The 13,481-nt window shown below is 40.6% G+C and overlaps 1 protein-coding gene across 1 annotated transcript in view; it reads left to right on the forward strand.

Annotated features, from left to right (window-relative positions):
* Positions 1-171: 171 nt before the first annotated feature.
* inpp5d (inositol polyphosphate-5-phosphatase D) overlaps positions 172-13,481 on the forward strand; it is an 89,966-nt gene continuing 76,656 nt past the window's right edge. The window contains exons 1-2 of the mRNA XM_048604130.1: positions 172-465; positions 13,166-13,229. Of these exons, the coding sequence (XP_048460087.1) occupies positions 332-465; positions 13,166-13,229 (198 nt within the window). The 5' untranslated portion in view covers positions 172-331. The remainder of the gene's footprint in view (positions 466-13,165; positions 13,230-13,481) is intronic.

Below are 13,481 nucleotides of genomic sequence, written 5' to 3' on the forward strand. Positions count from 1 at the left end.
GGGGAGTTACTGATGGAGGAGTGAATGAATGGTTTGGAGGGTGTTAAAAAGGGAGGAGTGAATGGGCTGTGGGGGTGTGGTGTTACTGAGGGAGGAGTGAGTGAATGGTTTGAGGGTGTTAATAGGGGAGGAGTGAATGGGAGGTACTAATGCACTGGTAATAAACTGAAACACGTGTGGTTTTCTTTATGTCAGATCGCGCTTTGAGGAAGTGAAGTTGAGTCTGGCTTCGTCACGGCCAGGAAAGGCTGGCTGTGGGCGAGCTGACGCTGGGTTCGTCTGTTTGAAGCGGCAGCCGAGGTTTGGATGGAATAAGGAGTCGGCAGGAAAGATGAACGATCGCTGGTACCATGAGGACATCTCCCGGCCCATGGCCGAGAGCCTACTCGCTAAGGCGGTTCAGGACGGCAGCTTCCTGGTCCGGCACAGCGAGTCCTGCGAAGGAGCGTTAGCCTTGTGCTTGCTGTAAGTCAGGAGGGGCGGGGTGGCTTTCACTGAAGGTTATAGCCTGGCTAGAAGCAAGGGGACATTCTCCCAGCCTGGCTGCCACACAGGACCAATATCTTTATAAAGGATGGGCTGCTCTATTCACCTGTTTGCTTCCTACGTGAAGGCGTTACTGTACATGTACAGTACACCGAGCTCAGTCTTGTCAATGCGGTGTTATTGCCTGTCCGCTGGGTTTCGTGATGACTTATCCCTACCTTTAACTATCACCTAGTATTCGAGTGCTCATTCTCAGCCCAGACTTCAGGCTCGGTCCTGCAAGTGATTCATCTGACCGCTTCCCTCGGACCTGTCTGCAGCTTCAAACTGCAAACGGCAAGGAAATGGTTAAATGCATTGCTGCAGTTCGCAACCTGTTGACTTGTGCCTTGGCGGGGGGGGCTCCCGTTGGCCTTTCTCTCCTTTTCACATTTTTTGGGGAGGGGGGGTAACTCCCTGACTCTTGCGCGTTACAGCCCGTGACAGAAGATGGGCTTCCCTTAAAACAGTAGTTGCACTGATCCGACTTTAGCGTGTTTCCGTGCAGAGAAATTGATTGAGATATCTGTGATAAAATGCGACACGCTCCTTCTTCCTGTATCAGAGTTAAACTGGAGCTGGATTTAATCACTGCAACTTTTTCTTTCCATGCTGAGATGCTGCCCCGAATATGTAGGTCAATTGAGACAGAAAATCTATTATTTATTTCAGTGGTCAGTGATTACATTTTTAAGACTTGCCTCTATCACTGGTCATAACATTCCAGTAAACACTTTCCCATGCTTTCTCTTCTGTCTACTCCCATAGATTACACCTTCAGTCCCACTCAGGCTTTTACTGGAAATAGTTCCAGCAACTTCGACCTTCACCATGTCCTTCACTTTTACAGTGTTGGTGAATAATTGATAGTTTGTTCCAGAATGAACCCACCACTTTCTAATGACTGTACCAGATGAAAACACTTGCACAAAGCACGTTTGTAGGGTCCCTAACACTGGATGAGGAGGCCTGGGATCAAGCCCCAACTGCTTTAGAGGTGTGTAATAATATCTCTAAACAGGTTGATTAGGAAATCATCTGCACTTGCAAGATGGGCATTTATGCAATTGGCAAATTAATTTCAATTCGTCACAGCCAACTGTGTGGTATTGTGTTTCGACAGGAGAATGAAACATCTGAATAAGATGTAGGAGGAGTTCATTCGGCCCTTCAAAACTGCTGTTATTTCAATACAATTAGGGCTGACCTTAATTGGATCCTCAAATCTGCATTTCTGCCTGCTGCTTTTTAAACCCCTTGCTTAACAAGGATGTATCTACCTCTGCCTTAAAAATATTCAGGACTTTGCTTCCGTAGTCTTCTCAGGGAGCGATTTCTAAAGGCTAACTGCTCCCTGTAAAATAAAAGTTGCCTGTTTTAAAACTCTAATTAGAATTAGCTTTAATGGCCACATATACTCACCAGCATCAGTACAGTGAAAAGTTTACAAGCTGCCACTTACGGTGCCATCTTAGGTACAAATGTACCTAGGCACAGAGTCTTAATACAAAGAAAGCCAGCCAAGAAGTTAAACATTACAGTCCTACCAAAGAAACACAGTTAATAATTCAGCATCACAGTCCTGGGCTCACATTTCTCACAAGGCTTGACTTCACTCTCATCACCACCTCGGACTGTCTGCTCCCACTCTCACCGCATTGGGGCTGCCTGCTCCCACTCTCACCACACGTCTCCGATGCTGCCTGTTCCCACTGTCACCGCCGACTGTCTCAGGCTGCCTGCTCCCACTCTCGCTGCACATCTCCCAGGCAGCCTGCTCCAGCTTTCACCGCTGGCTGCTTTGGATCGCTTGCTCCAGCTCCCGCTCCCGCTCTTTGCTTTAGAAAGGGTGATCACCCATCATTAATCAATGATCCCTAGTTCTAGATTCTCCTAAAAGAGGGAACATTCTTTCCATATCTGCACTGTCAAGACCCCTTAGATCTTTGTTTCAATCAAGTTGCCTCATATACTTCTAAACTCAGCAGACACAAGCCAGGCCTGATAAGACAACCAGGTGTTAGTCTGGTAAAACTTCTCTAAAGTACATCAGATGCATTTATATCCTTCCTTAAATAAGGTGATTGGAATGGGATAATACAGCACTCTCAGGTGTGATCTGAGCAGAGCTGTTTATATTCAAAAGGTTAAATACTTAACATAAGCATATAAATGGGATAGAAAAGTGAAAGAAATTCTTATGGTACAGATGGATAAGTCTCTAATTAGAGACACAAATTAATAAGGTCATAAATAAGTAACTGGGTTGCATTTACAAAGGGATAGTCATAAACATCAGAAATTATTTTAAACTTGTACAGTACATTACTTAGACTACACTTGGACTGTGAACACTCTGTCTTCATTCAATAAAAATGGGAGTAACTTCAGTTTTCAAATTCTCAACCTTTTTTAATAGTGGGTGGGGTTGGTGGGGGGGAGCGTGGTGGTGGTGGGGAGAGAATTTGAGATTTCCCACTAGCCTTTTTGTGAAGAAATGTTCCTTTTGTCACCTCTAACCCGACTCTAACTTTCAGGTTTGGATCCCTTCAGGATTCAGATGCCAGAGAGAACAGATGCTTGTCTCTACCCTGTCAGATTCTTTAGTCACCTTCAACATCCTAACTCACTTTTTTTTTATTCTTGAGGGAGTACAAGCCTGTGTAGCAGCAATGGAGAAATGAGGAACTTATCACAAGGGCAACCAAAGGCATGAGTTGGATCATGCCACTCAATAGCAAAGTGGGTTCAAGGTCTAACACCCTTGAGTACAGGGCTTGTTTTGTGAAACCTTCATTTGTTAGTGAGGGGAAAAACAACAGTATGTTTTGAGGTAAATGTCTGTGGAATTCATGCCTTAGCCATAGGGAGCTTTTCTGAGAAATTACAGTGACTTGAGTAAATGGATCTGAAAACAATTGTGTTCACGAGAGGCTGGAAAATGTTGAATTTCCCCAGGGCTTTTTATTCAATATTAATCTACTGATTCATAGCAGTTGGGTGATTATAAACTTGCAGATCAAACTTTCACTTCCTCTTTTCACTTTGTGCCTCACATCATTCAGTGGCATCCGTTTTGATTCAAAAATATTCTGGCAGTTTGGACAAACTGCACGCATCCATCCAAACAAAAAATACATTTTCAACCTTTAATATGAAATTCGAGGGACATGTTGAATTACTTGGGATTAGGGGATTTGTGACAATATTTATAACTGAGGATGAAGTAGACAAGAGTTTTTTTTTAACTCGTATAACATTTTTATGGTTGATGGTCAAGACCCAATACCTTTCATCTCAGTTTAAACCATTCTCAAAACATATCCCTTCAACAATCTATTTGACCACCTCTGCTAAACGTCAGTCACTTTGAGGTGCCCTTAAATCTTTCTATTTATAAGATGATGCAATGAAGTTAATTATTTTCATTCTTGCAGATTTTATTTAATGCCATTAGTCAATTTGTTCATCACACTGGATTCCCAATGATGAAGGCAATTTGCTTTTCAGGATTGAACAGTGAATTTCTTTCTATCCTGTAATGGTATGTCCTTTGAAAGAGATCATGTGCAACCTCCATCAGCCCCACCCCTGCAAAATCAGTTCCTTTAGGTTCCCCCAACAATAACGCAATGGAGAAAGTGAGCTCATTCCATTCGTTCATAAGAATACAAGGCAGAATATATTTTAAAAGACATACACATAGTAAATATTGATGTTCAGAGGGATTTGGGTGTTCTTGTATCTATCTGAATGCCATCTTGGTAAGGAAGTTGGCACGTGCCCATCAAATGCTTATGGACAGAATACAGGGCAAGTGGATTATGGCATCAACCAGGGTGAAAATCTGTCAGTACAGTATATTTTCAAATGCCACATGCCAGCAAAGGCTTTGTTCAGCTAAATATGACTGTAAATTGTACTGAATCTATTTTCAGGGATCATAAACTGCTTGCAGTTGTTACTGGATTATTTCTCCTGATGGTACTTGCCTCATGTTTAATTGGACAGTGGTGAATGATCTGTTTGCTGCTGAAGTACTTAAAAATTGACCCTCAAAGCATTTTGTTGAAGTAAGTTGCTGCCGTACAGACAGTGCTTACTGGGCATTCCCCTGAGTTGAGACTGGCTAGAAGAATGAGGCCATGCTAGCTTCTTAAAGAGGGAAGACTGTAGGTTTGGAGGAGGCTTTTTAGAGCAGGAAGCCATAACTCCAGGATCTCTTAGGGAGCATCTCCCTTGGCCCCATTTTGATAGGGACCAATGATTGAGATACATAGGCTTCATGACAGAGGTTGTGGCTAAAATCTGCCACTGCTACAGGCACAACTGCAACATTAAAGTAGTGCAAGGATCACATTGTCAATAGCTGTCAAGGCGATTCTGGGTCTTAAACTTGTATGCATTCTAGGCTGCAGCTGAATGTATAAGTAACTTGCAGCACAATGCTTCATAAGTCTGTCTACACCCAGAGAGTTTCAACTCCAGGTACACAGTCATAGAATCATACAGTACAGAATAGGCTTTTTGGTCCCTTGAGTTTGTTACACCAAAATCACATTACTATCTACACTTTCCTGCATTAGAAGCCTAGGCTTAAATGTTATGACACTTCAAGAGCTCATCCAAGTCCTTTTTAAAGGTTGAGAGGTTACCACCAAACTACCCTCCCAGGCAGTGCATTCCAGGTCCCCACCACATTCTGGGTGAAATACATTTTTCACAAATCACCTGTAAACCCTGCCTTTCACTTTAAAAATGTGCCCCCTTGCTCTTGACCCTTCAACTAAAGGAAGAAATGGCTTTCTATCCACCCTGTCTGTGCCCCTTATAATTTATATACCTCTATCAGGACCCCTCAAACTTCTTTGCTCCAAAGAAAACAATCCGAGCTGATTCGGCCTCTCTTTGTAGCTCAAATGCTCCATCCCAGGTAACATCCTGGTGAAAACTAGAGTCATCTGCAGCTTGGGGATTGATGAAATCTATTTTATACCTGAGTTCGTCCAGCAAAACTAGCGTGTGACCTTGCCCTCCAGTAATCTGGCAACTCTGCTTTTCTTTATCTCTTTATCTTCTTATCTCCTTGCCCTGGCTCCTGTGCACTTGTCCCTAATGTCATGATGTGCTGATCCCTCTTCTACCCAAGCCTCTAAAATGTGCAGTGTCTGAGATGGTAGCTGCAACTGTTGGAATTGCAAAATGGTGTTTCCCTGTCATCACTGCTTTTTTTTTCCCCCTGCACTGACTGGGCAGCATTCCGGCTTTTGGGAATCTGAAATGAAAGAGGTTAAGGGATTGGAGATGTCCACTCTTAAACTATCTGCTCTTTGAAATTGGAGCTTAAAGAATGAAGAGTGCTACATTGTGTAACAGAATGGTTGATATGCCTTCAATTGCAAAGAATGGGTTCAATTGGGATAATTGTACTACGATTGCCATGCTGGTCTTCGGATTGAGCTAATTCCTTTCCTAATTGGCTGGGGGTGAGTTCAATATCATTCCTTTTTACACCATCACCCAAAATTAAAATAATCCCTAAAAGCTTCAATTTTATTCAGTCATGATTAGAATCTCATTTATCTTTACCTACTCCTCCCCACATATTAAGTTTAATAAAAGGCAGACAGCATTGAGTGTTAGAATCACTACAATGCAGAAGCAGGCCACTCGGCCCATTGAGTCCACACTGACTCTCCGAAGAGCATCCCACCCAGACCCACCCCTTCACTCTATTCCTGTAACCCTGCAGTTACCAATGCTAATCTGCACATTCCAGGATACTATGGGTAATTTAGCATGGCCAGTCCTCCTAACATGCGCATCTGTTTTGAAGGAAACTGGAGTAAAGCCATGCAGACACGAGAATGTGCAACCTCCATGCAGACAGTCATCAAGGGTGGAATTGAACCCGGGTCCCTGGTACTGTGACCAGTGGTGCTAACCACTGAGCCACCACGCTGCCCAGATATTTTGAGATAAATTTATTAAAAGATTATTGCTGACCCTGCTGCATTTCCCTAAATTGTATTCTGGCTTTCCTGCTTAATTTGTTCTCTTTATTCTCCTGTACCTCTCTGATAGGATGAAACATTTTTATGCGGAATGAAAAATGTATTCTTATGGTGCCTTTCATTACTCCCAGATGAGAAAACACTTCTGCCGATCAAGTACTTTTTCTTTAAGTATCAAGTAATTACTGTTTTGTAATATTGGAAATGCAACAGATAATTTGCATATAGCACGCTTGTATAAACAACATTGTGATAATTATCAGATTCACTGTTTTTAATAATGTTAATTGAAGGATGAAGTGTGGCCAAAACACTAAGGAGATCCTGGTCGATATATTGACCTCGCAACTGATCGCTTACACTAAAGAGAGGGAAGATGGGGCCTTGATTTAATTTCTCATCTCACCTCTGACAGTGCAGCACTCCCTGAATACTACACTGGGAGCATTGTCCTTGATTGCATTCTGGAGTCGTGTGAAACTTGAACCCACAATATTGTATCTCAGACACAGAATCATAGAGTCATACAGCATGGAAACAGACACTTTAGTCCAATCAGTTCATGCCAAACATAATCCCAAACTAAACCAGTCCCACCTGCTTGCTCCTAGCCCATATCTCTCCAAACATTTCCTATCCATGTACTTATCCAAATGTATTTTTTTACTTTGTAATTGTGCCCACATCCACCACTTCCTCAGGAAGTTCATTCCTCAGAAGAACCATCCTCTGTGTAATGAATTTGGGCCCCTCATGTGCCCGCTAGTCTTAAAATCCCAATCCAGGAAAAAGACACCAACTATTAACCCTGTCTGTCTATATCCCTCATGATTTCACCTCTCAACCTCCTACACTCCATTGATTAACCATGAGTAAGAGCTAATATGAACTGAGACATCTTTAATAAAAGCAAAACAATGGGAGACAGAAAAGTTGCTCATTCAAAGCCTGATATAAAGACGTATATGTATTCCCAGAGGCTAATATCAAGCCTGTATAACTGCAAGAATTGGAACTAAAATTCCCCAGATCACTCCTCCTGCCTAGAAATGCCAGGAGCTCACCTGATATTGTGAACAAGTGGAAAGGCAACCTGCCTAAAACCAATGGGATCTTTCCTTACTTTACATATGATAGATCTGGATGATGCCACTAGATTTCCACTTTTACGAGATGATCTGAGCAGTGAGTTTCCTGTCAGGTCAAAATAGTCAAGACATAGATTGAAGTCAGAAGAAACCCAAAAAGGATTAAATGTTTACTTAAATTTCCTTGCAGAACCTTGAGAAAAGTTTAATTTTCTTGGTAAGAGCTTGTTTTCCACACCCCAAACCCCGTTCTTGATTTTTGCATACTCCCACAGGACTGTAGAAATGTACGATTAAGCTACTTTTGGACCATTCCATCAGTCAGTTCGCAAAGCAGATGAATGTCAGGTGAACACAGAATAGATACGTCAGCATTGTATATTTGCATCAGCATAAAATTTTTACAACTCCACACTAGCCAATCTCTGGTACAGTTACTTAATGTAAGATGTTTCATGATTGTCTTTATGCATCAATCTTGATCAGTAGATGTCCACTCAGTTGCTTCACTATTGGATTTCATGCAGATTTAATCATTTTGTTGACTGGCTACTTTAGAATTGCTGAAAGCCGCACATCTTCAAAGAAAAAGAAGAATGAAAATACTTCAGAATCATAGAATCCTTGCAGTGTGGAAACAGGCTATTTGGCCCAACAAGTCCACACCAATCTTCCAAAGAGCATCCCACGCAGACTCACCCCCTACCCTACCCTGTAACCCTGCATTTCACATGGCCAATCTATCCAACCTGTACATCTTTGGACTGTAGGAGGAAACCAGAACACCCAAAAGAAACTCCACACAGACAGCCCCCTGAAGCTGGAATTGAACATGGGTTCCTGGTGCTGTGAGGCAGCAGCGCTAACCACTGAGCCACCAGACTTAACACAGAAAAGAGGAAGAAAAGTTAAACTGAACCTGCACTTAAGAGAAGTATTTTCAGGAGCCTGTGACCAGAAGACCACACAAGAATAAAAAAACCTGTGTGCATGCATTATATGCACTCACATATACTTAAACGCAACACACATACATGTGTACAAATAGGTATACACACTGCTCCTTTTAATCTGTAGTAATCAGGCCATAATAATCAGGATTTGGGTATACAGGACATAACTTCAAAGTTTGCAGTTGACACAAAACTCAGAAATACAGTCAACAGTGAGGTGAAATGTATAGTTATAAGGAAGATGAAAGTTAATGCTCATACATATATGAAAATATAGAACAGCGATATAAATTATTTTTAATTTTAAAGGAAGTGCAGTAAGAGATCTAGAACTGTACATACATATACAAAAGTTGAAGGGCCAGTATAGAGGGATGTTTAGAAAAGCATTTTGGATATTTGGCTTTATAAATAGAGGCAATAAATACCAATGGCTTTAAGTTATGCTGTATGCTGTATACTGTACCAGTGCTGTAAAACACTGGTTAGGTGTTATGGTCCCAGCTGATGTTACTACTGGTCAAGTCAGATCCAAGACTGATATCTGGCTTGATATATCATGATTTGTTTTTTTTTTTTTGTTCATGTAACATGGTAGTCTTTCACTGAAGCATAAGCATGCTATGCTGCAGATTGTGTTTTTACAATAAAACGCAAGTTAATTATGCAAAAGAAATGAAGATAAAATAGAACAGACCCAACTATTTATATACAACACAATTTAAAAGATTTCGAAACGCATGGCAAAATACAACCCTATCTATTCCGAAAACCACTTTGCTTTAACAAAAACAGAAGTTGCTGGAAAAGCTAAGCGGGTTTGGCGGCATCTGTGAAGAAACAATCAGAGTTAATGTTTTAGGTCCGGTGACCCTTCCTCGTAGCTGTTCCATGGAAGGGTCACTGGATCTGAAACAATAATAACTCTGATTTTTTTTTTTCTTCACAGATGCTGCCAGACCTGCTGAGCTTTTCCAGCAACTTCCGTTTTTGTTCCTGATTTACAGCATCCGCAGTTCTTACAGTTTTTATTTACCACTTTACACTTCTCAAATACCAGAGAGAGTTGTCTACTCCATCACATCTATAGATTTAACTTAATTGTTTTTTTTCTTAATTCTCAGTCTTGAGTGTTTGGCCGTCTTTTCCTTTATTTTTCATACATTTTGACGTTAAATTTTCTTTGCTTCAAATAACCCCTTCACGTTTCCAACCAAACAGTTTTGGATTGTAATTTGTCAAACTAAAACTCTTCCTAAGGTAACTTCTTGCTTTACTGGTCTGAAGTAACTCCTTTGTCTTGCATCTGAACCCAGCCAAGTTTTCCGGGAATTGCAACAAAAACCTTTCCAATCCATGGCTTTTCCCACGCAAAACAATCAGTTATTGATTCTTGTGAACCAAAAGCAGGCTAATGCCTTTCAACGTTTGCTTTCTCCAATCGTAAAACTCTCATAATACATACTCATGTTATTACTCCAGGAGGACCTACTCACCTTCTCACATGATATGCTGGTTTAAAATCCTGGCTTCAGAAAGCTGGTTAATAACTACCTCATACACACAGGCCAAAACCCACATGCCACTAGTTCAAAATCCAAACTCTTAAAATGAATGATATCACACCTTAATCTCACATGCCACTGCTAGAGTATTTTTTTTAAAGCTCTCGACTGCATGCTTTCAGGAAGATAGCAAGACTTGAGAGAGGAAGATTTACTAGAATAATACCAGAGATCAGTGACTTGAATTCTGTGCAGAGACTGGAAAAGCTGGGATTGTTCTGTTTTACAACAAAGGAGGCTAGGAGGTAATTTGATAGAGGTAGTCAAAATCATAAACAGTTTTGACAGAGAATAAAACTTCTATCAAGTGACAAAAGGATAACCAGAAGAAACAGATTTAAGGTGATTAGCAGAAGCAGCAGGAGGAACCATTTTCTTCATAGCCAGTTGATAGGATCTGGAGTGTAATTCCTTTAAAGAGTGGTAGAAGCGGATGCAAGATTTGCATTTGAAAGAGAATTGGAAAAGTACTTGAAAAGACTTGAGAGAAGGAGTGGGGAGTGGGATTAACTTGACAGCTCTACCAATGAACCAGTGCAAGAATGAATCAAGTGGCTACCTCTTTCTGATTTTTACATAAAACATATACACACGTTTGCACACCCATGTATTTTAGACATATGGGTGATCATAAATCATCAGCCTGCTTCAAAATGGGCTCCACTTTCTTTTCTGTTGGCTTCAGCAATAAAGAATCCTGGAGTACAGCAGGCTGCTGATTTACTAAGCCCCTGAATTTTATTGGAACTGAGTAGTTTTGCCCTTGATGCCCTAGAAAGGGAGTCAGATAAATCTTTGGGATTAGGTACCATTAATCCTTGTCTGTGCTAAATGACAACACTCAGGAGCAGATGTTTTTGTCACCACTGCAAGACAGAATCTCCACAGTAACCAAATCTCTTTAAGTGATGTAACAATTGGGCAATGACCTTAACAGTGCAAACTATGAAGGTGGTAGCAATGTTACATTGTCAATGATTAGTGTTGATGGATTTTGCTCAGGTTTCAACCCTGATGGCTAGGCTGGTGTGAGAGACTGAAGGCCATTTAGGTATATAAGAACAGGAATGAAACTGAGGGGGAATGAAATTCCCTGATAACACCACAGTCAGTTTCTTTTTTAAAAAAAGACTGTCTCCTACAGTTAAATCCACACAATAAAATGCAGGGTTACAGGGATGGGATGGGATGGGGCCGGTCTGAGTCGGATACTCTTCTGAGGAATTTTGTGGACTTAATGGCCTGTTTCCATACCTTGGGGCTTCCAGCCGCAACAGAATATTCTCTAATTTAATCTAGTCTTATTAGTAACACTGCTTTAAGGTGGAGATAGCTCAATGTGTTGTTACATATATTTAAGTACATTACCCATAGGAGTAAGTCACATAGCCCCTGAATCAACTTTGCCATTCACTAAGGTGATGCTGAAGTTTTACAATTATACCTCTTTCCCACTTTCCTCCTGTTACTGGTAAAGGCCTCTAAGAATTTAATACTTTCAACGATATTACTTCTCATTCTGCTAAACCTCTCATCACACCAATCTAAAAAATCTTAATTGCAATCTCTCCAAGGCCATATATTTATCTTCCTTATGTACAGTGACCAAAATGTCCCACCAGTGGCCTTTATGTGGTTTCACAACAAAGCCCAATATAGTAATTGTAGCAAGGTTTCATTACTTAGAGTGCAGTAAAGGCTAACATAATATTTGCCATCCTAATAGTTTATGTACATAACCTTCATGAATCTTGTAGAAGGACTTGGTTGCTGTGCTCTTAAATAATCCAGTTTGAGATTGGGATCCCTTCAGAATTTCTTCATTGTTCTGATTAATAAATGTACCATTGTTACAGTTTGGAATGTTAATGATTACTATAATTGTTCTCTTTGGCTGTTTGCTTCAATGGAATCTTTCCAAATTTTCCAAAGTAGTTTTAAAACCAAAAGATGTGAAGTAACAACAGTTTAGAAGGAGTGCTGTTTAAATTAAATTAAAATTAAGGTTCCATTTGCCCACTTGGGCAGACATGAAAGATCCTGCTGTGCCATCCAGAGAAGATTAGAGGCACTATTCCAAAATTTCTTGACTTATCCCTTAACTAACATCATTTAAACAGAAAGTTGGGTCATTAACACATTTTACTTGGAACAAACTGACAGAATGGCAAGAACATGGTAGTCAGTGCCCACCATTTAAAGTACTTCACTGTAAGATAATTTTGGCTGGCTAAGGTTGTAAGTTCTATCAGGATTTTAAGTTACAGTGGTAGTGTCCTTACCTCATGGCCAGGGTTCCTGTCTCATCTGTTCCAGTAGTGTGTAATAAAATCTCTGAACAGGTTAAGTAGAAAATATCTATAAATGCAAGTTCATTCTTTATCACAAAGCATTTCAGCTGCATGTTATCACCTCCAGCAATGCAGCACTCCTTCACTTAGTCTTTATCCTAGAGAATTCAAAATATCTGGAACACTGAAACAAAACAGATAAAAAAGCAAATGCTCCAAGCAGGAGAGGATATGTTGATATTGCATAGATCACTGCTGTTCCAATTCTGAACCATTTTAGCATACCTGATTTGGACCAATGTCTGCCTAAGCGCTAAGCTTGGAAATTCCCTCTCTAAACGTGTTTGCCTGTCCACTTCACTGTACCTTTAAAGCACTCCTTAATTCCTGCTTATTTAGCAAGCATTTGACCGAATATCTTCTGAGGTGACTTGATGCTAAATTTTGTTTGGTAATTGCTGCTGTGAATCTCTGTGAGATGTTTCACTCTATTAAGGATACTGTATAAATATAAGTTCTTGTTGCATGTTGAGCAGTTTTGTTCACAGAGGCGATGGAGAAGTTTGTTTCAAAAATGGAACAAAGATTTGCTGATGTTGTGCCTTTCACCTTGCTTTTTTTGGTGGAGATAGATTTGGGAGAACAAGGGAGGGTGATCAAAAATCATTGAAAAGGATCAACTTCAACTGGATTTAATTATTTCATTTTCTTTATTGTCCTCTTTTCCAGATATGAAAACTGTGTCTACACTTACAGGATTTTTATAAATGAGGATAATTTGTTGTCTGTTCAGGTAGGTGATCACTTTAATCAAGTTTAAACTACTGAACTGTCAAACCTGTAATACTATCAACCTACTATGACAAATCTCTCTAAAGGCCTTGGGAGAGGTGAGTATGAAAAAGATCCAAATATTTACTGAGATAACAAGGTGTAGAGCTGGATGAACACAGCAGGCCAAGCAGCATCAGACCCTTCTGATGAAGGGTCTAGGCCCGAAACGTCAGCCTTCCTGCTTCTCTGATGCTGCTTGGCCTGCTGTGTT

The sequence above is a fragment of the Rhincodon typus genome, chromosome 13, assembly GCF_021869965.1.
Source record: "Rhincodon typus isolate 14 chromosome 13, sRhiTyp1.1, whole genome shotgun sequence".
Lineage (NCBI taxonomy): Eukaryota > Metazoa > Chordata > Chondrichthyes > Orectolobiformes > Rhincodontidae > Rhincodon > Rhincodon typus.